Source organism: Podarcis melisellensis (genome assembly GCF_964234715.1).
Source record: "Podarcis melisellensis genome assembly, chromosome: 6".
NCBI lineage: Eukaryota > Metazoa > Chordata > Lepidosauria > Squamata > Lacertidae > Podarcis > Podarcis melisellensis.
Window position 1 is genome coordinate 96,714,475 of NC_138538.1, and position 21,034 is coordinate 96,735,508.

The window sequence follows — 21,034 nt, forward strand, 5'->3', positions numbered from 1 at the left end:
CAGCTGGAGGTCCATTCTTAACCTGAAACTGTTCTTAACCTGAAGCACCGCTTTGGCTAATGGGGCCTCCTGCTGCACGGTTTCTGTTCTCATCCTGAGGCAAAGTTCTTAACCCAAGGTAATAATTCTGGGTTAGGGGAGTCTGTAACCTGAAGCGTCTGTAACCTGAAGTGTATGTAACCCGAGGTACCACTGTATACTCTTATAAAACTGCAGGTTATTACAATGTTCTTATCCATTTACAGTTTATTTGTTAATAACCAATAAACCATTTCCATTCTTTTATAAACAGTGGGTTATCTTGCTTTCTTATTTTCCCGGTAAGTTTCGCCATTTGGGCATATTCCACAAGTTTTTGTAGCCATTCTTCTTTCGCTGGGACGTATTCTTCTTCTTTCCATTTTTGTTTTTTTTTTTAAATAATCTTTATTAATTTTGAGAAAAAAATTACATTAAATAAACAAGAAAGCATACAACACACAAGGAAATAGAAAAAGAAGAAGAGATTCACCTCTTCACACTTATTTTCAATAACTTCTTTTCAGAACTTCCCCACGTCTCCTCCTATTGTTTTCTAACTCCATTTTATTTGTTCTAGCAGGTTTTTCCCCTGAACATCTTATACCTTATTTTGTTAAAATTACTTAACCCTAATTTAGTTAGATTCGTTTTAGTTATAAAATTATACTTTCATTCATCATTGTGCTTTAACATTTTGTTAGCATATATCCCTTAACCCTCTATATAGAAATGAAAGAACAGACAGAAATATAAGCTTAGATCTGGAACAAGAAAAAAGATAACTTTCCTAAAAATTGCCCCCATTTCCCTCCCACAGATTCCCCATTCTTATAATGCTATTCTATAAAATAATGCTATTCTATAAAAAAGAAAAAGAAAAGAAAAAAAGAATTTTCAAACCCCTTTCGGACTGTTAAATCCCACCCTTCTCCCCCCGGTTTCAATCCTTAATCATAATGCATTTAGTCCATCTTTTTAACCTGGTGATCTCACGTCCGAGGCACGCAGGTCTCTCACAATTCCTTTCAGCCGATTTCTTTGAAAGTCTTTCATGCTTGGCTCCCAGGATCGAAGAATTATTTTCTCAATGCTGGCGGTGGTTCTTTCAACTGGGCCTGTTTGCTTGTAGATAATATTCCAGCACTTTTTCCTAGGTCTATATGTCCCAAATAGTCCTATTTTCACCTTGGTCAGTTTAGGTTTCTTCTTAGCAGGTCTCAGTCTCTCTTCTCTCTTATGTAGTGTCTCGGCCTTCACTTCCTTCAGCTCCTTTTGCTTAGCAGGTGTCTTTTCCTCCTCAGTCTTGGGTTCTTTTCCTTGTCCAGCTGCCTGTATTTTGAACAGCGAGTCCCTTTCCAAATCAGTTAGTGTATTTTCAGATACTTCTTCTTTCCATTTTTGGGCAAGTAACTTTCTTGCCCATCCTGACAACTGTTGGGAAAAAGAACCCCCAGGGATAAAAACATGATCAAAGACTAGCATATTTGTATTACAAACTTTATTTGAATCTGTTATGTACTGAAGTTCTCACCCTGGGCCAGCAGGGGGACACTGTAGATAGTTCAGGTCCACATATGCAAATAAGGGATCGAAAGTGACGTTCAGTGATTGGATAGTTACAGAAAATGGTTACTGTTGCGTTCTAGTGGAGCTCTATATAAGCAGGCTGGCTGAACCCTTCAGTTCTGTTCTGTTCTGGCCTGTGAATAAACAAGAGCTGTTTGAAGAATCGCTGTGTCGTCTGATATGTTCACCCACAACTTAACAGAATCCATACAAAAATAATTTCTATATTTCTTTATTTATAAATCTGGAATTGTGGGGAGGGGGGAATTGGGCGTGGGAGGGGGGGTAAGAGCTCCGCTCGAGCTGCTGGTCTCACTGCTGCCGTTGCCTGGAAGAGAAAAGAAGAGAAAAGGATTCTTAATTATTAATATTTCTGCTCCCTCCGCCCCACTGCCAGATTTTCTCTGGCTTCCCTGTTCCTGAGGAAGAAAGATCAACACTCACCATCCACGTTGGTATTGGTGGACTCCATCCCCTGGTCGCATGGTCTCACAAAAATCGATCTTATCTTCACCTTCTTCTCCTTTCCGTCCTTCATGATGTTGACCTCCTCCTTCCACTCATCTCCTTCTGGCAGACCAGGGGATGTATTTTGGGCAACCGGCAGCAGGAGACCAGCAGCCCGCGCAGCCTCCTCAGACTTCGGAACCTAGGGAAGAAGAGGAAACCATGAGGAAATGGGTTCTGTGCTGGATTCGGGGCACCTGGCAGCTAAACCTCCCCTGCGTTTCAGAAAGAAGGAGAAATCCTACTTACACTTGACACGAAGAGAGTCTCTGAACTCCCTCTCGCAGCATCTTTCTCCTCTCTCCTTCACTAGCTATCCTCAAATGGTTGCTCTTCCCAAAGTGCTCAGCCAAGTCACTCAGCAGGGGACGTGTCACAATGGAGGACATGACCCCCTTACTTTAGCTATCTTGCTTAATAATAAGGGGCATTGTTCCCCTTCACAGTCACTTTTCAAATACAGTGGTACCTCAGGTTACATATGCTTCAAGTTACATACGCTTCAGGTTACAGACTCCGCTAACCCAGAAATAGTGCTTCAGGTTAAGAACTTTGCTTCAGGATGAGAACAGAAATTGAGCTCTGGCGGCACGGCAGCAGCAGGAGGCCCCATTAGCCAAAGTGGTGCTTCAGGTTAAGAACAGTTTCAGGTTAAGAATGGACCTCCAGAACGAATTAAGTACTTAACCTGAAGTACCACTGTATACTGATCAGCCTGAAAGGTCTAATTCCAGCCCAACCTCCCTAAACCTGTGCCTTCCGGATTTTGGAGGACTACCTCACCCATCAGCCCCCCCTTAGCCTGCCCTGACTTGTTGAGTGGGCAGGAAATATGGCAGTTGTAGCTCAGAAGACCTGAAGGGGACCAGGCTGGGAAAGGCTCGTGTAACTGTTCCCTGAGCTTCACAAAATGAGCTTCTCTGTGTTGTCCTTTCCCCTTCTGACTCCTTCTTGTGACGGCATCTTGGAGCCGCAACCTCTCCTGTTCTCCACACTTGGAACAGTCCTGCCAAGTCGTATGTCTAAGTCTTCTCTTCTTCCTTTATCTTCTTCCTGTTCCTTTAACAGCATGGCATAGATCTCCTGTTTTAGTTTACCTTATTAAAAATCTCTCCGTTTTTTGGTCTCCTGCTTTGCTGGTGCCCCAGTCATGTGCCCAGCCTGCCAGCTGGGTAGTCCAGCACCGGGAAGGAGAAATGCTTTGCTGGCAAAAAAAGAGAGATGAAGCTTTACCTTTAATAAGAACAATACAAAGCTGACCTGAAAAGGACAGGGCAGTCGTGGGTTCCAGGCACCTCCAGGCGGCCCTTCTGCAAACTGACATCATTTGTGCTGTAAAGATTAGGTGAGAACACAGTGCCACCTTGTGGTGGGCACATGGCACTGTTTTATTTATAAACTATATTTGCACCATAGGGACAGAATACGTTCAGAGACATTGGTTGCCACTTCCAGTTTAAATTGTAATGGGTTGTTGCCTATACAGTGATGCCGCTCTGCCCCCAGAGAGAAGCGTGCTCCATAGAAGCGGACACTTTTTTACTTTGTCGCTTTAATATTTTTCTAGCAAGGCATCTCCAAACCATAATTCCTAAGAGCTGTAGATTTCTTTCTGTTTAAAGGAAGGTTTCTAGCCCTCGTGGATGTGAAGAATTATTTGAAAATATGCCAGGCAAAAGACCCTAGCATGGGGGCCCCAGCATTATTGTTATTTATTAAATGTATATTCTGCTTTTCCACCCAAATGAGTCCAGGGTGGCAAACAACAAGAGATAAAACAGTAAGACCATTAAAGGTAAAGCTAAAGGGACCCCTGACCATTAGGTCCAGTCGTGGCCAACTCTGGGGTTGCAGCTCTCATCTCGTTTATTGGCTGAGGGAGCCGGCGTACAGCTTCCGGGTCATGTGGCCAGCATGACTAAGCTGCTTCTGGCGAATCAGAGCAGCGCACAGGAACGCCGTTTACCTTCCCGCTGGAGCGGTACCTATTGATCTACTTGCACTTTGACGTGCTTTCGAACTGCTAGGTTGGCAGGAGCAGGGACCGGGCAACGGGAGCTCACCCCATCGCGGGGATTCAAACCGCCGACCTTCTGATCAGCAAGTCCTAGGCTCTGTGATTTAACCCACAGGGCCACCTGCGTCCCTAGTAAGACCATTAGAAACAGTTTAAAAACATTTTAAAACCAGTTCCAGTACAGAGGCAAACTGGGAAAGTTTTCCACTTAAAAGGCTTGGGCTTCAGCGGGCGCCACGAAGGCAACAGAGAGGGCACCTGGCTAATATTCAAGGGGAGGGGATTCCAAAGGGCACCAGCCATGATGCTAGGGGCCTGATTCATGATACAGTGGTACCTCGGGTTACAAACACTTCGGGTTAAAAACTCCACTATCCCGGAAGTAGTACCTTGGGTAAAGAACTTTGCTTCAGAATGAGAACAGAAATCGCGTGGCTGCGAGAGGCCACATTAGCTAAAGTGGTACCTCAGGTTAAGAACGGTTTCAGGTTAAGAATGGACCTCCAGAACAAATTAAGTTCGTAACCCGAAGTACCACTGTATTGTCCAGAATGGAACTACCTGACAAGATGCTATGGAGCAGTGAGACAATCTTTTGGGTCACCTGGTCCCAAGCTGCACATGGGGCTTTATACACCAAATCCAAACCCTTGAACTTAGCATGGTAGCTAATTGGCCTCCCATGGCCAATATGTTATGTTTATCAGAAGAGGAATAGTAGTTACCTCAACCAGAAGGGCATCCCCTGTGGGAAGAAACAGCCCAGGTCACCCAGCCTGTCTCAGCACTCTGGAGCCTGTGAGACCTCAAGGTTTGGCACTGGGACCTGGTCGACGAAGCTTCTGTGGGTGGTGGGTGCTCATCGTCCCCTCCAGACACAGAGACCGTCAGAAATCAGAGAAAGAGTGATCTCACGGTCAGGGATAGCGGACTGCCCTCCAGGTGCTGCCAAACCACAACTCCCACCAGCCAGCATGGCCAATGATCAAAGGATGCTGGGAACTGTAGTCCAGCAACAATAGGAGAGCACCACAAGGGCTATTCCTAATCTAGATCCACCATTTCCTGGTTCACTCTGGGAAACCATTTTTAAATGCCTCCTGGGGTGGAACTGAGAGCTATCCATAGAAAGCAGCGGCCTAGCCAAAGATTTCAGTGTAGCTGGGACACCCCACAAACAAATGGAAGCAGTAAACAGAGGAAGTCCTGCTCTTTCTATGTCAGCTCATATTTCACATAAAAACATTGCTTTTCATCCCATACAGACATGGGCATAGCCAGGGTTTTTGTTACGGAGGGCAGACTTTTGTTGGGGGCTGCAGAACCTAAAATTTATATTAATTTTTATTGATTTAAGGCTGTGCCCATGCAGGCAGGAGCCTTGTGCTTTGTTCAGTCACATGCAGATTGGTTGCACTTTTAAATGTGCAAGAAAGAACTCATGAAAATATCCCTCCGCCAACAGCAAGACCGCATTTAGAAAGTGTAGGGACCTTGTCTCTGCTGCTGTTTTTGTTTTGCTTTTTGCCAGCAGTGGGGGAGACATTTCCCAGTCGCACATGCAGTAAAATCTTTGATTTCCCCATTAATTTCTATGGACAGATCTCATGTTTGCTCAGTGAGATGGGGAAAGCCTACTGATATCAGAAACTTGTGGGGCTTGTCTTTCTGTAGCTCTGCATCTCCATGCATGGAAGATAGTAGACGGCGCCACAGCAGCTGTTCCCTGCCTGCCTGCCCCTCCTCCCTTTATGTGCTCACAAAATCACCTGAAATACATTAGGTCTCTAAGACTGGATTTGGGTTCAGGCCCTGGTCTGGCCCAACAGCATCATGGAGGGATGTACGCCCAGCACTCCAGCACATCATCCAACTATTGCTAAGGAAGATAACGCCCCAGTAAATGTCTCTGTATGTTAGCAGTAATTTGCCAATAATACCTTGGAACCTGCTACCATTTCCTCCCGTAATGTCAGAGACCTTCCAGTGCCAGCCCAAATGATGCCCCCCCCCCACAATTCCTGTTTTCATTTGTTACACACGCACACTTTCTTGTGCTGCATGAAGCCGTTCACTTCAGAGCTGGCTCTGGAACCGTGTCCTTGCAGCACTCTGAGATTCGTCTTAATCTCTGGAGGGAACCAGGGAAAACAAGTCTGGGAGCCAACAAGTCTCTTGGTTTCTAGTTGCTAGGCTTTCCTAACACAATAGCTATCTTTGGGCTGATGTTCTTAATTACCTTTGGCTTGCTTGTGGGCTTAGACTGAAGATTTGCTTGTTAACTAGGCTCCAGATGAATTCTGCAGAATAAATCAAGTCCCTAAGGGTTCCTTGGAACCCCCTCTTGGAATCTCCGATGGTGGGGGAAGTTTTCAAGTCATGTGATTTTGGCAGGGGACTGGGGTTAATCCTTTGAGTAAGATTACCTTGTGTGCATGATGTTTTGTTTGTTTGTATGTATACTTGCATGTTTGCCTGCGTTTGCGCAGGTTGCTGTGTCAATTTAGTTGCCAGTAGTAACTGTACATTTGCATGCAATGGATTGTGGGGTAGGAATTTTTGTAGGAGAAAAAGCTATAGAGTCGCTTGCAAAAGCCTCCAGGTATCAAGATTTCTGGCTTTTTCACAGCTTCAAAATAAAATGAGATAATAATTAGTGTTGGGGACTGGTGGCACACTTACCCAAGCATACTATTTTTAGCCTTTTACAAAGCTGAAAAATAGCAGGCGATGACAGGGCTCCTCTCATTATTGCAGATTTTGCTTAGTCTTGCAAACCTTTTTTCTTTTTAGTTTTTTGTTCTTGTCTGGAGCATCAAAACACAGACCTGTAATGGGAAGAGAGCCCAGAAGGGAGTTCACCTGTGCATTCTGCTTTGTAAAGGAAGAGAGCTAGGTGAGAGCATTTCCAAGGGAGGAATATCTCTGAAAGGGTAATCAGTTATCTCCCTGCAACACGGTTCTCTCTCCCCCAAGGCCCCACAACAAGGAAAATCTCCCCTCCATCGCATGGGGAGAAGATATTGTCAGAACAGCTGACATATCACTACTTTAGTGCTTTACTTTATGTATTATGTTTTCTTCTAAGAAAATAAATGTGTGCTGCTTTGTATCGACTACAAAGACCCTTCCTGAGTGATGATTCCACATCACATGTCTGTTTCTTATTTGCAGAGCAGTTTGATGTGGGCTGCTCCCCTGAGTCAAATAGCTGCCCTGTTCTTTGCCTCCGCCTACTAGGCAGCAAGCCAAATCCATGTAGTAGAGCCGGCAGCAGCCGCAGCGGAGTTTTCACGCAGCACTGGGAGCGTGCGGCTCTCACTTGCCCTGCAAGCAGCCTCAGTTGTGGGAAGATTTGGGTCTAGTGTTCCGGATTTCAGGAGCTTTCTGGATTCCCCACCGCCATGCGTTCCTTGGGGAAGGGCAAGCAAAAGACAGAAACAGAAAGTTATTGCTGGTTTTTAACATGATCAGCCTTTCTTTGCTCTGTGGATTGTGTCTGGATTTCCACAACTAGCCTCAGGGTCCCTGTCATCCTGAGCAAAAGAGTATCACAGGACGAATCCTTCAACTGTAAGTGCTGCTGCTGCTGCTCTCCAGCATTTCTTCTCTTGTGTGTTGGCAGGGGCCCTTGCAGGGTGTGTGCCAAGGCCAGGTGCCAAGGAGGACAGGGCTTCATAGCTGTGTGGGCCATTTTGGCATTTGCAGCTTGCCATTGCAGGGATTAGAAATTTTCCTCTTTGATCTGAGCGTTAAAGGAACAGGAAGAAACACTGTTCTCCTTCCACCTGAAAGAAACCCAAGAAACCTAATGTTGCGCCATCTTTCTTTGGATGCAAAGAGGACTTTGGGTGGCTTAGTTTTACACTGGCACAGGTCAGCTGGCCTGATCCACCTGCTCCACTGCAGCCAGGCCAGTCGCCTCTTCCTTAACCAATCCCAGAGTTCTTCATCTCAACCCTCCCTCGTTCCTATGCGACTCACACAACAGACATTGCACATCTTCTGGGACGGAATAGTGGCATTTTTGAAATTCTGTACAGCAATGCCCCTGGGCAGCTGAAGGAATAACGTAGCCAAGAGTCAAGGCATAGTCTAGCGTCCACTACTGGATCTCCTTCTAGCGTTCACAACCCATGAAAAGCTTCAGGACTCTGCTCCTTTACAGCTGAACTGGAGGCACAGGAGTGAATAACTTAAGGAAGTTATAGGTGTAACAGGTTCAGCACTGTTTACTCAGGCATTAAAAGGGGTATGTCAACAGCAAGATTTACTTTTTAGCTTTCCAGAACAGAGTTCACCTAATGTGTTAACTATGTTTTAGGTAACAGCCCTTCTCATAGCAACACCATCTGCGTAACACAACAAACACAGGCCCCCTGTTAAGGGTTTGGCAATTCCAGGATTGTTCCCTTTCTCTTTCAGATCTTTGGGAGCGCCTGACCCCACGCGGCCCAGTTCACAGCCTGATTCTCTGCAGGTTTTTTCAGAAGTAAGTCCCACTGAGGAAAACCCAGCTTCAGCAGTACAGCGCAGATTTTTCCCGGGAGAGCGCCCGCTCCAAAGAAACACACACTTGGACACAGACCTTTAAAGCCCAGACCTCACCTTTCCATAGAAATACAGGCCAAAAGGAAGTCTGGATGAGGCCTGAGTGTGGACAGAATCACAGGAGATCCCTGAGACCACTCCGAATATGAGCCTAGACCTGTTCAGTTTAATGTTGCTTGTTCGGCTGTAATAAGGCAACTTCTGATGGGATTCAAATTTTTAAACAAGATTTGGGCACCCCAAAAATAGAGGCATCTCCCCACTTATGTCAGGGTTACGTTCTGGGCCCCTGCACACATAAGTGAAATTGTGTAAAGTGGGGAGCACCCTCTAACAAGCCTTTAAATGCCTGTTTTCTCCTGCTCTCCAGCGCTCTCTTTTTTTTTAAATATTTATTGAAATTTTTAGGTTACAATATAACAAACAAACAAAGTTATAACATCACATAACATATTTTCTTATCTTCTTAGGACCTCCTCACGTCTCCCGCCCCTATCTTCCACTTTAAAATATTAATCCAACAAATTATCACCTTACTTCCATCCTTACTGTCTCGTTTTCAATGTTATTTCTCAAATTTTAGAAACTTTGGTTATACTCCATAACAAATTAAATTTAGCCAAATAGTTATCCAAAAAAGGTTGTTTTTCCTTACATTTGACTTATCTTCCTACTTCACTTCATCTGTTTTAATGGTGCCAAATTGTTTATAATCAAGCATCCTGCTTAGCATTCATACAACTTACAATATTTTTGCAAATAAATCTTAAATTTTTTCCAATCCTCTTCTACCGTCTCCTCCCCCAGGTCTCGGATTCTGCCGGTCATCTCAGCCAGTTGCATATAGTCCATCAGTTGCATCTGCCATTCTTCCAGTGTGGGTAGATCTTGAGTTTTCCAATGCTTCGCGAGAAGTATCCTTGCTGCTGTTGTTGTGTACATGAAAAATGTTCGGTCTTTCTTTACCACCCCTTGGCCGACAATACCCAAAAGGAAGGCCTCTGGTTTCTTAGAGAAGGTATACTTAAATACCTTTTTCAGTTCATTATATATCATTTCCCAGAAAGCCTTCACTTTAGGACAGGTCCACCAGAGGTGAAAGAATGTTCCTTCATTTTCTTTACATTTCCAACACTTATTATCAGACAAGTGGTATATTTTTGCAAGTTTGACTGGGGTCATGTACCATCTATATATCATTTTCATTACATTTTCTTTCAAAGCATTACATGCAGTAAAATTCAACCCAGTAGTCCACAACCTTTCCCAGTCCTCCAACATAATATTGTGCCCAATGTCCTGTGCCCACTTTATCATAGCCGATTTTACCGTTTCATCTTGTGTGTTCCATTTTAACAGCAAGTTGTACATTCTTGAAAGTACCTTAGTCTTAGGCTCTAACAATTCCGTTTCCAACTTCGATTTCTCCACCTGGAACCCTAACTTTTTGTCAAGTTTAAAAACTTCCTTAATCTGAGCATAATGTAACCAATCTCGCACTTTATCTCTCATTTTCTCCATACTCTGCAATTTCCAATTGTCTCCATCTTTTTCTAATATTTCCCAATACTTTGGCCAATTGGCCTCCATATTGAGTCTTTTTCGGGCCTTAGCTTCCAATGGTGAAAGCCACCTTGGAGTTTTATTTTCCAGTAAGTCTTTATATTTTGTCCAGACATTAAACATTGCTTTTCTGACAATATGGTTCTTGAAAACCTTGTTAATCTTAACCTTGTCATACCATAGATATGCATGCCAACCAAAAGCATTGTTAAAACCTTCCAAGTCCAATACATCAGTGTCTTCAAGAAGTAGCCAGTCTTTTAACCAGCAGAAAGCTGCTGATTCATAGTACAGCCTTAAGTCTGGCAGGGCAAAGCCCCCTCTTTCTTTCGCATCTGTTAATATCTTAAACTTAATTCTGGGCTTTTTGCCCTGCCAGACAAATTTAGAAATATCTCTCTGCCACTTCCGAAAGCACTCTGTCTTGTCCACAATCTGTAATGTTTGGAACAAAAACAACATTTTTGGCAATACATTCATCTTAATAGCAGCAATTCGGCCTAACAAGGAAAGTTTCAGTCTTGTCCAACTATCTAAATCTCTCTTAATTTCTGACCAACATTTCTCATAGTTGTCCTTAAATAGACTCAAGTTTTTTGCTGTTATGTTTACCCCTAGGTACTTTACCTTTTTAACCACATTTAACTCTGTTTCTCTCTGAAACCGTTCTGACTCTACTTCTGTCAAGTTTTTCCCCAATACTTTGGTTTTCTGCTTGTTTAATTTAAATCCCGCCACCCGACCAAAGTCTTGAATTAATTGAAGTACTCTTTTCATGCTAGATTCTGGCTCCTGCAGGGTCAAAACTAGGTCATCTGCGAAAGCTTTTATATTGTTTCACTCCGACCTGAATTCCTTCCACCCACCGGTCTCCTCTAATCATATTCAAGAGCACCTCCAGAACTGAGATAAATAACAATGGGGAAATAGGGCAACCTTGTCGTGTTCCTTTTTCAATCCTAAACTCTTCTGTAACCACATTGTTAACTATCAATTTAGCCTTTTGTTCTGAATAAATTGCATCAATCCCATTTTCAAAACCCCGTCCCACTCCCATCCCTTCTAGGTTCCTCTTCATAAATTTCCAGGAAATGTTGTCAAAGGCCTTCTCCGCATCTATAAAGATTAACACTGCTTTTGTGTTAATATCTGTTTGCAAAAGTTCCAAGATATCAATAATGTTCCTTGTGTTAGCAAACAAATGTCTTCCTGGGAGAAAGCCTGCCTGGTCCTTATGAATTACTTCATTTAGAACTTTTTAAAGTCTACTTGCTAAAATGTCTGCAAATATTTTGTAATCCACATTTAAGAGAGAGATGGGATGGTAGTTCTTGAGTTGTGTCTTTTCAGCTTCCGATTTTGGTATCAATGTGATAAAAGCTTCTTTCCACGATTCCGGCGCCTTCTTCCCCTCCATAATTTCATTGCTGACCTCCATCAGTGGTTGTATCAAATAGTCCTTCAGTATCTTATAATACTTGGAGGTCAGTCCATCTGGCCCTGGAGATTTGCCCAATTTCATGTTCTGAATGGCATGCTCAATCTCTTGTGATGTTATTTTACAATTCAGGATTGATCTGTTTTCTTGTGACAATTTTGGTAGTCCATTCTTTTCCAAAAATTGTTTAATCTCGGCCTCATCTTGCGGCCCTTGTGTGTATAATTTTTTTAAATATCTCTGGAAGCATTTTCTAATATCCACGGGGTTCTGAATGTTTCTTCCTTCAATCTCTAAATTAGTAACTGTATTTAATTTTTGTCTTTTCTTCAACTGCCAAGCTAGCAGTTTCCCACATTTATTCACAGATTCAAATGTTTTTTGTTTCATTAATTTAATTTTCCACTCTATTTCCTGGTTTATCAGTTTGGAGTATTGTGCTTGATAGAGTTTAATTTCTCTCAGAATCGGCTGTGACTTCGGATTAGATCTTAACTTCTTCTCTAATTCTTTAATTTTCTCCAAAATCTTGTCTTTTTTCTCATTTTGTGTCCTTTTCTTTACAGCGTTCTGTTGTATCAAGAACCCCCTCATCACGGCCTTACTTGCATCCCAGATAGTTCTTTTTTCCACCGAGGTGTTCAAATTTATCTCAAAGTAATCCTTCAAAACTTTTTGGGCCTTCTTAATGATCTCCTGATCTCTAAACAAATTGTCATTCATTTTCCATCTGAAGGAGCCGGTTGGGAATAGTGTCATATCCATCTTTACCGCATTATGGTCGGAGCAGGTCTTTGGGCAGATTTCCACCTTTCTAGCCTTGGGTGCCAGACCTCTAGATATCCATATTTGGTCGATTCTTGTCCATGTCAGTTGGGCTTCAGAAAAGAATGTTCCTTCTCCTCCCAGGGGGTTCTTTGTCCTCCAAATGTCAATCAAGTCCATATTGTCAGTCAATTCAAAAAAAGTCTTAGGTAGTCTGCCATCTTTTGTCACATTTTGGTTTTGAGACTTATCCATATTGGTTGAGACCACACCATTCATATCTCCCATCATAATGATGTTGTCATAGTCCAGGTAGTCCAGGACGCTCTCATGCAACTTCTTGTAGAATTTTTATTTCCCCTCATTTGGTGCATAGATTCCTAATATCAAAAACTTCTCTCCTTGGTGTTGTATCTCAATTGCCAAGATTCTTCCATGTTCGTCTTTAAAAATGAATTTAGGTGACAGGCTCTCTTTTGCATAGATCACCACTCCTCTCTTCTTCACTCGGTCCGAAGATATAAATTCTTGGCCTAATCTTTTATTTATTAGCACTTTTCTGTGTAGCCTAGTCACATGTGTTTCTTGCAAACAAATAATGTCCAATTGTTATTTTTTCAAAATATGAAATATTTTTTTCCTTTTCTCCGGAATGTTGGCGCCATTTATGTTCCAACTCAGAAGTTGCAGAGACATCCTGAATAAACCTGCTATTTTTCAAGGGGTGGTTCCTTTTTCTCTGAATCTTCAGTGTCCAAGGGTGAAGGTACAGCAGATGCTCCAGGCCCAAAAGGTGTTTCAGTTCCTTTCTGTAGGTCCTCTCCGTAGGCAGTCAGAAATTTGTCTCTATCTTCCAGTGTTTTGATTTTATAATAATAATAATAATAATTTATTATTTATACCCCGCCCATCTGGCTGAGTTTCCCCAGCCACTCTGGGCGGCTCCCAATCAGTATTAAAAACAATACAGCATTACATATTAAAAACATCCCTAAACAGGGCTGCCTTAAGATGTCTTCTGAACATCAGGTAATTCTTTATCTCTTTGATAAATTTTAACCTTCTTCCCTCTAAAGGTGAAGGATAATCCCCGAGGGAATTCCCACCTAAAGATGATTGAGTTGCTCCTCAACAATCTGACCAATTCAAGATAGTCAGATCTAAGGTCCAACAGTTGTTTCGGAATATCTTTGTAAATTTCGACTCTTCTATCCAAAATGTCCAGGGACTTTCTGTAGTGTAGTCCCAAAATCTTGTCCCTTTCCTCCTTCGATCTCAAAGTTATCAAACAATCTCCGGGCTTTTCTTTCTTTGCAAATTTTCCAAGCCTAAAGGCTGACACAATTTTAAAGTCCTTCTCCTCTAAAGGCCAGAACTTGGAAAACTCTTTGGTCAGGAACTCAATTAGATTCCCTTCTTCAACTTCTGGTATTGACCTTATCCTTAAGTTATTTTCCCGATTCCGTAGTTCTATCATAGATAAATACGTCTGTTGCTCTCCAACCTGTTTGCAGAGTGGCTTAACCTCTTGTTCTAATTTTTCAACTTTTTGACTAGTAGCCTCAGCCAATTTTCGATTTTCTACAGTGTCCTCAGTCAACTGCCCAATTGCTTGTACGTTCTGTGCCACCTGTCCAGTTATTCGATTTAAGCCGGCTGTATTTTGATCAATCTTGGCTGTTTGTTCATCTGCTTTCTTGTCCAAAGATTCTACTCTTTTATCCAAAGATTCCAACTTTTCATAATTTTTTTCTAGAATTGAAGCAGTTGCTCCTGAGGCCATATCTTCCAGTTGTAACTGCTCAGTTTCTTCTTCTTCTCCTGCCGACGGTAAGATAGGTACCGATGATCTACGTGTCTGTAAGGCCGAGGTTAAAGTTGTTTGTCTGGATCTTGCTCCTCTTTTTCTTGTGCCACACATTCCAAAGTTATCTGAAAGCCAAGGTCAGTCTGAGTTGTTCCCATGAGAAAGTAGCAGCCCAGAGATAAACAGTCAAGCAGGAGGAAGGGAAAAAGAAAGTAGAAATGTCACTGCTATTAGTCCCAAATCCTCTAGAGGGGGCTTGAAATGTCTTGAGGGAAGAAGTCAGGTCAAATAAGATCAATAAAGTTAATTTTAATGTCCCAGGACCTTCAAACTAGTATTTAGCAGAGTTGGTATTAGCAACATAACATTGTTTCTGACAAGTGCTAACTGGTGTTTCAAAATAGCAAGTCTGTAAAAGCTCAGAATGTTGCAGATCCGGATACACAATAGCCAAGTTTGGAAACTGACAGTTCTTCTGTTCTTTAGGCAGCCCAAATACCTGGGTTTCTCAGTCCAGATTTGTGTTTCCCACAGGAGAAAATTAACACAGTTCAAATAGAGGGTAAATCCAATAAATGAATTGTTTCTTCATCTAAAAATAGCTTCAGTGGATGCTCTAATAAAATAGGTTAAAAAGCCTCCACAACAGCTCCACTCCTCCTGCTCTTTGCTTTGAAGTTTAAATAGCAGCGGAAAACGGACTTCCTTTTAACGTCTCTCCGCTTTCATCCAAATTTCCTTAAATTTAGAGTCCAATTGTAAAGAGTCTCTCATTACTCACGGGTTGTAGCTTCTGGTTCCGAATGTTTTGAGGAAAAAAGGTCAGCGCTCACCGACAGCAGCTGCGCGGCTTCACTCTGCAGAGTAGCGATCGACTCACAGTGCCGCAACCCCCTCCGCGATCCGAGGCTCCTTACGGGGTCTTTTCAACATTTTGGAGGTCGCTTTCGGCACCCGCCGAGTCCCACGTCCACAGGCTCTTGCTGCCTGTGGTTTTTCCGTGCGGGTCTCCGCTTTGCCGTAGCGGGCGACCCGATTCCGCAGAGCTTCCCCCTCAGCGCATGAGGAGGACCGCCATTGCCGTTTCGCGCCGCCTCCGGAAGTCCTCCAGCGCTCTCTCTCCATAACGCTCTCTTTAACTAGAGTTGAAGTTTTGGGGCTGGCTGCAGAAAAGTGGCTGCTGCTGCTGCGCTACCCTGCTCATCAGCTCCAAGGCGGGGAGGCTGAGGAGCCTAAACAAAGCCCCACTGTGCCTCTGGTCTCTTTGGGACTTCCTCTGCCCTCACTGACGGAGACTCTCCAGCTTGAGGCGTTCTCAAAGTAAAGGAAGGATTGAACTCTGATTAATAAGAATACACACAGAGGCTTGAACCAGCAAGACTCTGGGAAGGGTGCGTATAATAATCTCTCTCCCTCTACCCCTCGGCCCAGGTCGTTTTATTCACAAAAGAACTTTTTACAGGGTGTTCGTAAGAACCAATCAGATTTCTTCTGAGCATTTCAACAAACCCCACGTGGGGAAAATTAAACTACCAAAATTAATTAAGCACGCATATTTCTGGGGTAAACAAAATAGAACTACGAAAGGAGTGCCGTTTGGCAACCCCGGGAGGTGATAAACAAGCAATATACATGATAAGAAGGATGGCCAGGAGGACAGCGATCATTATCACCTTCAGGTGAGATCTGTTTCATGGCCCTAAGATTAATATCCTAAGATTAACATATCAGAAAAGCTAAATCAAAAGAAGCTGCCTACTTTCTTTGATGATTCAGGATGCCTGCCTGGTGAAGCAACTGGCGGCAGTGTACGTGACTGGTCAAGAAAGAGAAATGGAACAGGGATGCAGAGGTGTGGATTGATCAAGAATCGTATCACAGTAGTTGAAAACCAGTCAACGCAATGCTTTCATTGCTGACACAGATGGCTTACTCTATATTTGTTATCATTCCTCATAGCAAACCCCCCTGATCACTACCCCAGCTCTCTCCCACAAACTCCTGGTACGATTCTATTTATTTAATTATTTCCCGGCACCACAAATATATGCAATCATGCAAGTAGAATGCACATAATTGGGGGGGGGTGCTTGTACAAAAATAATGTCTCACTGGTGGAGGATAAATTTGCATGTTTAATCACAACATTCAGAAATTCTATGCAAATGCTGGGCTGTTAATTGGACAGCTGGGAGATATGTAGCTATCTTGAGGGAAAGAGGATGTGGGGCTGACCTTGCTAAATCTTTTTCAAATTCTCCAGGGGTGCCAGGAAGCCTTTCTCTCTCTGGGACTAAAGACAGACATGGCAGGTGGGGAGCCCTCCAGACGCTGGGAGGCCGAGAGGCAGGATGGCAAGAGGGCAGAGGCCAGGCTCATCCGCGGACTGCAGCATTTAGAAGACGCCCGCCTCTCCTATTTGAATTCAATGATGAAGGAGCAGCGGAGACTCCAGCAGGAGCTCATGAGAATGCAGAAGAGTGAGGAGCTGTTTCCTCCTTCTTTCACCCAATGCAATGACAAATAAAGCCACTTTTTGAAAGCAGGGATTCTGCAGCTGGAATTAATTTGGTGCAGAATTTGACCCCTGTCCCCAAGATTACCCTTGGAAGGCCACAGATGCCCTGATCCTGATCCAGGAAGGGAAGAAGCAGGCTTCCATGTGTGCCAATGGGGTTGCATATTCTTCCACTGAATTGGCTGGGTGCATCTTTTGGATGTAGACTGGAGATGGCATCTCTGCCCATCTGAGACTGCCCATTCTATGCAAGTTGTTCCCCATGACTAGGGCTAGTTTAAGATTAGAACATTGATCAATATGGTCCTAATGACCTAATCAGACCCTAGTCTGGTTGCAGTTCAGTGCCAGAAAATGACCCCCATCCTCCTTGGTAAACAGCCTTTCCCCACCCTTCTTTGACTCAAATGTAGCCCAGCTGATGAAAGAATCTTCCTTTCAGGGTGAAAAGCAATTTGGGGAAGCCATTTTGAGTGGACAAACAGCATGACAGGATTAAGCCATCCCATTCTATTCTTTGTTGAAATTGACAGCATCCTCCCAGCTGTTCTTCAGTTAAAACAATCACAAATCATTCACACATCTCCTGTGTAGAGCAGGGGCAGCCAATGTGGGGCACCCCACATGTTTTGAGGTACAACCCCTGTTAACCCTATCCAGCAGCCCACAGAATCTGGATGGTACCATGTTGACAGTGCTTGATCTAGATTGACTCCAAAGTCCCTGTTTGGGGACTTTTCATGCAGGGGGGATCCTGATAACCACCCTGCTCCTTTTCTCCCAAGGTCGCTCCAAGCAGAAGCTTTCGGTGGGCCCTGGGCGCAGAAGCATAAAACTGGCTCTTCCACTCCTGTCCCCTCAGGCAGGACGGGATTACGGCAGATTCCAAGATCCAGCACAGCGGTAAGGGTGTCTGTCAGGAGAACTTCACATCTGGGCTCCTAAAATGCCATGCATGTGTCTAAGGAATGGAAATCCAAGTTTTATTCTCATTTCATGAGCATTGCATCTGCCGCCCATTTTCCTCTTCTATTTCAGCTGCCTTGCTTTACCACAGAATGTCTCCCCATTTCACAGCATCATACTAGTCCTTCCTTTCCATATCTCTATCAAATGCCCGCCTCCTGACAGACAAGCTCCCTCCCAGCTTTGCTGGAGAGCAGCTTCAGTCTCCAGCCAGTTAGCCATGGTGCAAAGGCGAGAGAGAGGTCAGTCAGTGGAATGGAAAGAGGAGGCATGTTTTTGAAGGGGTGCATCAGTCAAAAACGCTTATGAAGGGTGCAAAGTAGGACTGGAGAAGGGGATGGCTTGAGTCCCAACAGAGCGACCTGGAGGGCTGCATCTGGTCCCTGAGCCTGATATTTGCTATCCGTGCACACTGAACAAACTACAATTCCCAGGATTCCCACCGGTTGCCATTTTCTGGTTTGCCTCAGGCAGGAAAATGTATTGGGCTGGCTCTGGTTCTCCTCCACTCCTCCCATGTGTACCCCTTGAATCTGCTCTAAATCTCTGGAACAGATTTGGTAACAGTGCAGGATATGTGCAGAGTGGGGAAAGTCCTGTTGTGCCAGCAATAATCCTTGTGTGAGCACAATTGGTTAACTGACTACCACCTGAACTGTCTCTGACTGTGGAGACAGAACAAAGCCTTCAAAACCTCGACTGGAAGTTTAAATGGAGGATGGAGGGAGAGTCACTGTGTAAACTTTGCCTCATGCAAAGCAGCAGCAGCCTACTCCCTATTCCACATTGTCACAGCAAACTATTAATACTGAACAAGAAGCAGCAGCCAAATCTTGGCACTCTCGTGAGGGTACTTGCCTGATAACATGTTTGCAAACACATTCACTCTTTCCACTTCAAAAAAGATATGAGGAGACCCTACCAATTACCAATTACCACTTTGCCCTCAGAAGCGCATGGACTTCTAGGCCACTGAGGTGGTTGCAGTTTCCTTATACTCCGTGCAGTGGGGAACTGAAACCACCCTGCTTAGGCCAGGGCTGTGTGACTCTCCCTCTTTTCTTCTAGATCCAGGAGGAAAACACTGGCCAAGGCAGGAGGCTTTCTGGGGACAAGCCAGCCTTCCTTGTATCTACAGAAGCCTGATGGTGATGTCGCAAGAAATGAAGAGGGCAGAAAAGGGCACTTGCCCCCCTTGAATGTCAAAGACCCAAACACCACTGCTGACAGGGACATCGCCACCCTAAAGGACTCCATCGCCAAGCAGCTGTGCATCTCCTCAGAGGCTGGGGAGGGAGAGGAAGCAGATGGAACCGAGGGCCAAGGGGAAGGGCCTGCAGAGAAAGACAGCAGAGCTGCTGCTGGAGCCAAGGGCACTAAGCTGGTGACTCTCCCAGGGCAGCGAAGGCCTTCCCTTGGGCCTGAGAGGCTGATCATGGATCCAGAGGCCTATGCAGCAGATGGACGCCTCAGGACCATGTATGCCAGGCCAGATTTCCTAAAGTCTTATGTGGAAGCTAGGAAAGCCCGCTACATTCGCCACAAGAACGCTCCTGCCTGGGAAAAGGAACTGAGTCTCCAGGAGATATTTGGACACAAAAAGACCATGCAGCATTCACCACAGGGGCAGGCTATGATGAAACCATAGCCCTGAGTGCACGGGGAAAGGATGCCATGACCCTCCAAAATCATGGTACTGAAGATCACCATCAGCTCAAAGCAGGCTTGCACACCCTGAAATAGCACACCAAGCCACTTGTTCCCAGGACTCTTCCATATGAAACCACGGGCTTTGGACTTGGGTAGGGTGTTCTCGGCATGCTGATGGCACTTAACTCTGTTTTTCTGCAACATATGAATCAGCTGCGCAAGTTCTTGGTCAGTTTGGTTGGGTGAAGGTGGAAAGTTTCTTGAAACTGCATTCTGATCTGTTTTGCAGGTTCATGTGCTCAGGAGGAGCCCAGCACCTTCTTTATACACCTTTAGGCGCAAGGTGAAAACATTCCTCTTCAAGCCGGCCTTTGGCGTACAATATCCTATATCCTCTTAAATATGTTTCTGGGGGTGGGGAAGGGGCTTTGTTTTGTTTTGCTCTTTTTTATTGTGTCTTTTGTGTTTTTATCTTGCATTTTTATGCTGCGAACCCCCTGAGAGCTACAGATGGAGGGCAGGTTTGTAGTCTGGGAGTGTTGGAGGCCCACATGCCTGCAGTGGCTCATTCTTTCCAGGACTGGGACAACTTGGCCACAGAGGTGCATGCCTTGGTAACTTCCAAGACTAGACTACTGCCATGGCACTCTAGGTTGGGCTGCCCTTAAGGCCAGTTCAGAAGCTGCAGCTAGTGCAAAGTGCAGCAGGTATTGCTTTGCAGGGTGTGACCCATCATCAACATGTCACTACTGTGGAAGGAACTGCACGGGATGCCTATATGCTACTGGACCAGGCGGCTCAAGGTTTTACTTTCAGATTTTACTGAAGCTTTTTCATAATACAGTAAGATGAAAGAGTCCTGTATCAGGAAGTTTTTAATGCTTAATATTTTATTATGTTTTATATATGCTGTAAGCCACCCAGAGTGGCTAGGGGAACCTAGTCAGATGGGCAGAGTATAAATAATAAAAATACTATTATTATTATTATTATTATTATTATTATTATTATTATTATTATTCTAAACAAAACAAAAAGAGAGAAAGAAAACAGAGAAAGAGAAAAGAAAATGCAGAGTGTAACCCTACAGCTTTCCTTTTTTCTCCCAGCTTCCCACCCTGGGAGATCTTCCCCTCCCTGCGTCCTTCACTCAGTGTCCATCACCTTCATGTGTGTGTCATCCTTGCAGCCCAATGACGACCCAGAGCAGAGGACACCCAAAGGAAAAAAGGGGGGAGGGAAATGGGAAATTAAAGAGGGAGAGAAATAAAAATAAAAAGGACTTCTGATTTTCCATTTGTCAGTTACAGGCAGCAACCATTTTGCATGTGGTTTCTGCCCTCTTCCGGGTCCAAAAGGATCCACAAAACAGCTGTTGTGTTCCAAGTGGAAACACACAAAATGATTGCTGCCTTTACATAAAAGAAATTACTCAAAACATTCACTCTAGGATGACATCCAACTATTCTACTTTCTATTTTCACAATCATCAGACCCAAATGTCTAAAATTTATTTTCTTTTCACACTCAAAATCCAAAAGGGGTTCTCTAATTATTATTATTAATAAATGTCAGCAATGGTTTTTCTCTAATCAAATATATCAATTTTACCTCAAATAACTTCAAAAATCATTCCTCTATATTGAACGCAAGTAGAGGAAAGAT

At 44.0% G+C, this 21,034-nt stretch overlaps 1 protein-coding gene and 1 long non-coding RNA gene across 4 annotated transcripts; one reads left to right on the forward strand and one right to left on the reverse strand.

The window, feature by feature from the left end:
- Positions 1-1,406: 1,406 nt before the first annotated feature.
- Positions 1,407-3,284, reverse strand: LOC309372021. Its single transcript, XR_014169368.1, has 3 exons — positions 2,344-3,284; positions 2,032-2,236; positions 1,407-1,915 (listed from the first exon to the last, which is right to left on the reverse strand). It is a non-coding gene; the product is annotated as an uncharacterized lncRNA (long non-coding RNA).
- A 4,005-nt stretch (positions 3,285-7,289) lies between these two features.
- On the forward strand, positions 7,290-20,494 carry CCDC190 (coiled-coil domain containing 190). Of its 3 annotated transcripts, none has more exons than XM_081915173.1 (6): positions 7,290-7,684; positions 8,537-8,603; positions 15,347-16,715; positions 17,539-17,656; positions 18,788-19,412; positions 20,479-20,494. In XM_081915173.1, exons 3-5 carry the CDS (start codon positions 16,541-16,543, stop codon positions 19,365-19,367), a joined length of 873 nt encoding a protein of 290 aa, XP_081771299.1. In that variant the 5' UTR covers positions 7,290-7,684; positions 8,537-8,603; positions 15,347-16,540; the 3' UTR covers positions 19,368-19,412; positions 20,479-20,494. The 3 variants fall into 3 exon arrangements, with proteins under 3 accessions (XP_081771299.1, XP_081771298.1, XP_081771297.1); XM_081915172.1 differs by lacking the exon at positions 20,479-20,494 and adding an exon at positions 19,659-20,355; XM_081915171.1 differs by lacking the exon at positions 20,479-20,494 and having other exon boundaries at positions 7,301-7,684; positions 18,788-20,355.
- The last annotated feature ends 540 nt before the right edge of the window (positions 20,495-21,034 follow it).

What these genes read in the sequence shown, in the direction of transcription:
- CCDC190 (XM_081915173.1), top strand. Translation starts at nt 16,541, where the DNA reads ATGGCAGGTGGGGAGCCCTCCAGACGCTGGGAGGCCGAGAGGCAGGAT. An exon ending in GCTCATGAGAATGCAGAAGA is followed by an intron (nt 16,716 to 17,538) that starts GTGAGGAGCTGT and finishes TTTTCTCCCAAG; the next exon opens with GTCGCTCCAAGCAGAAGCTT. An exon ending in TTCCAAGATCCAGCACAGCG is followed by an intron (nt 17,657 to 18,787) that starts GTAAGGGTGTCT and finishes CTTTTCTTCTAG; the next exon opens with ATCCAGGAGGAAAACACTGG.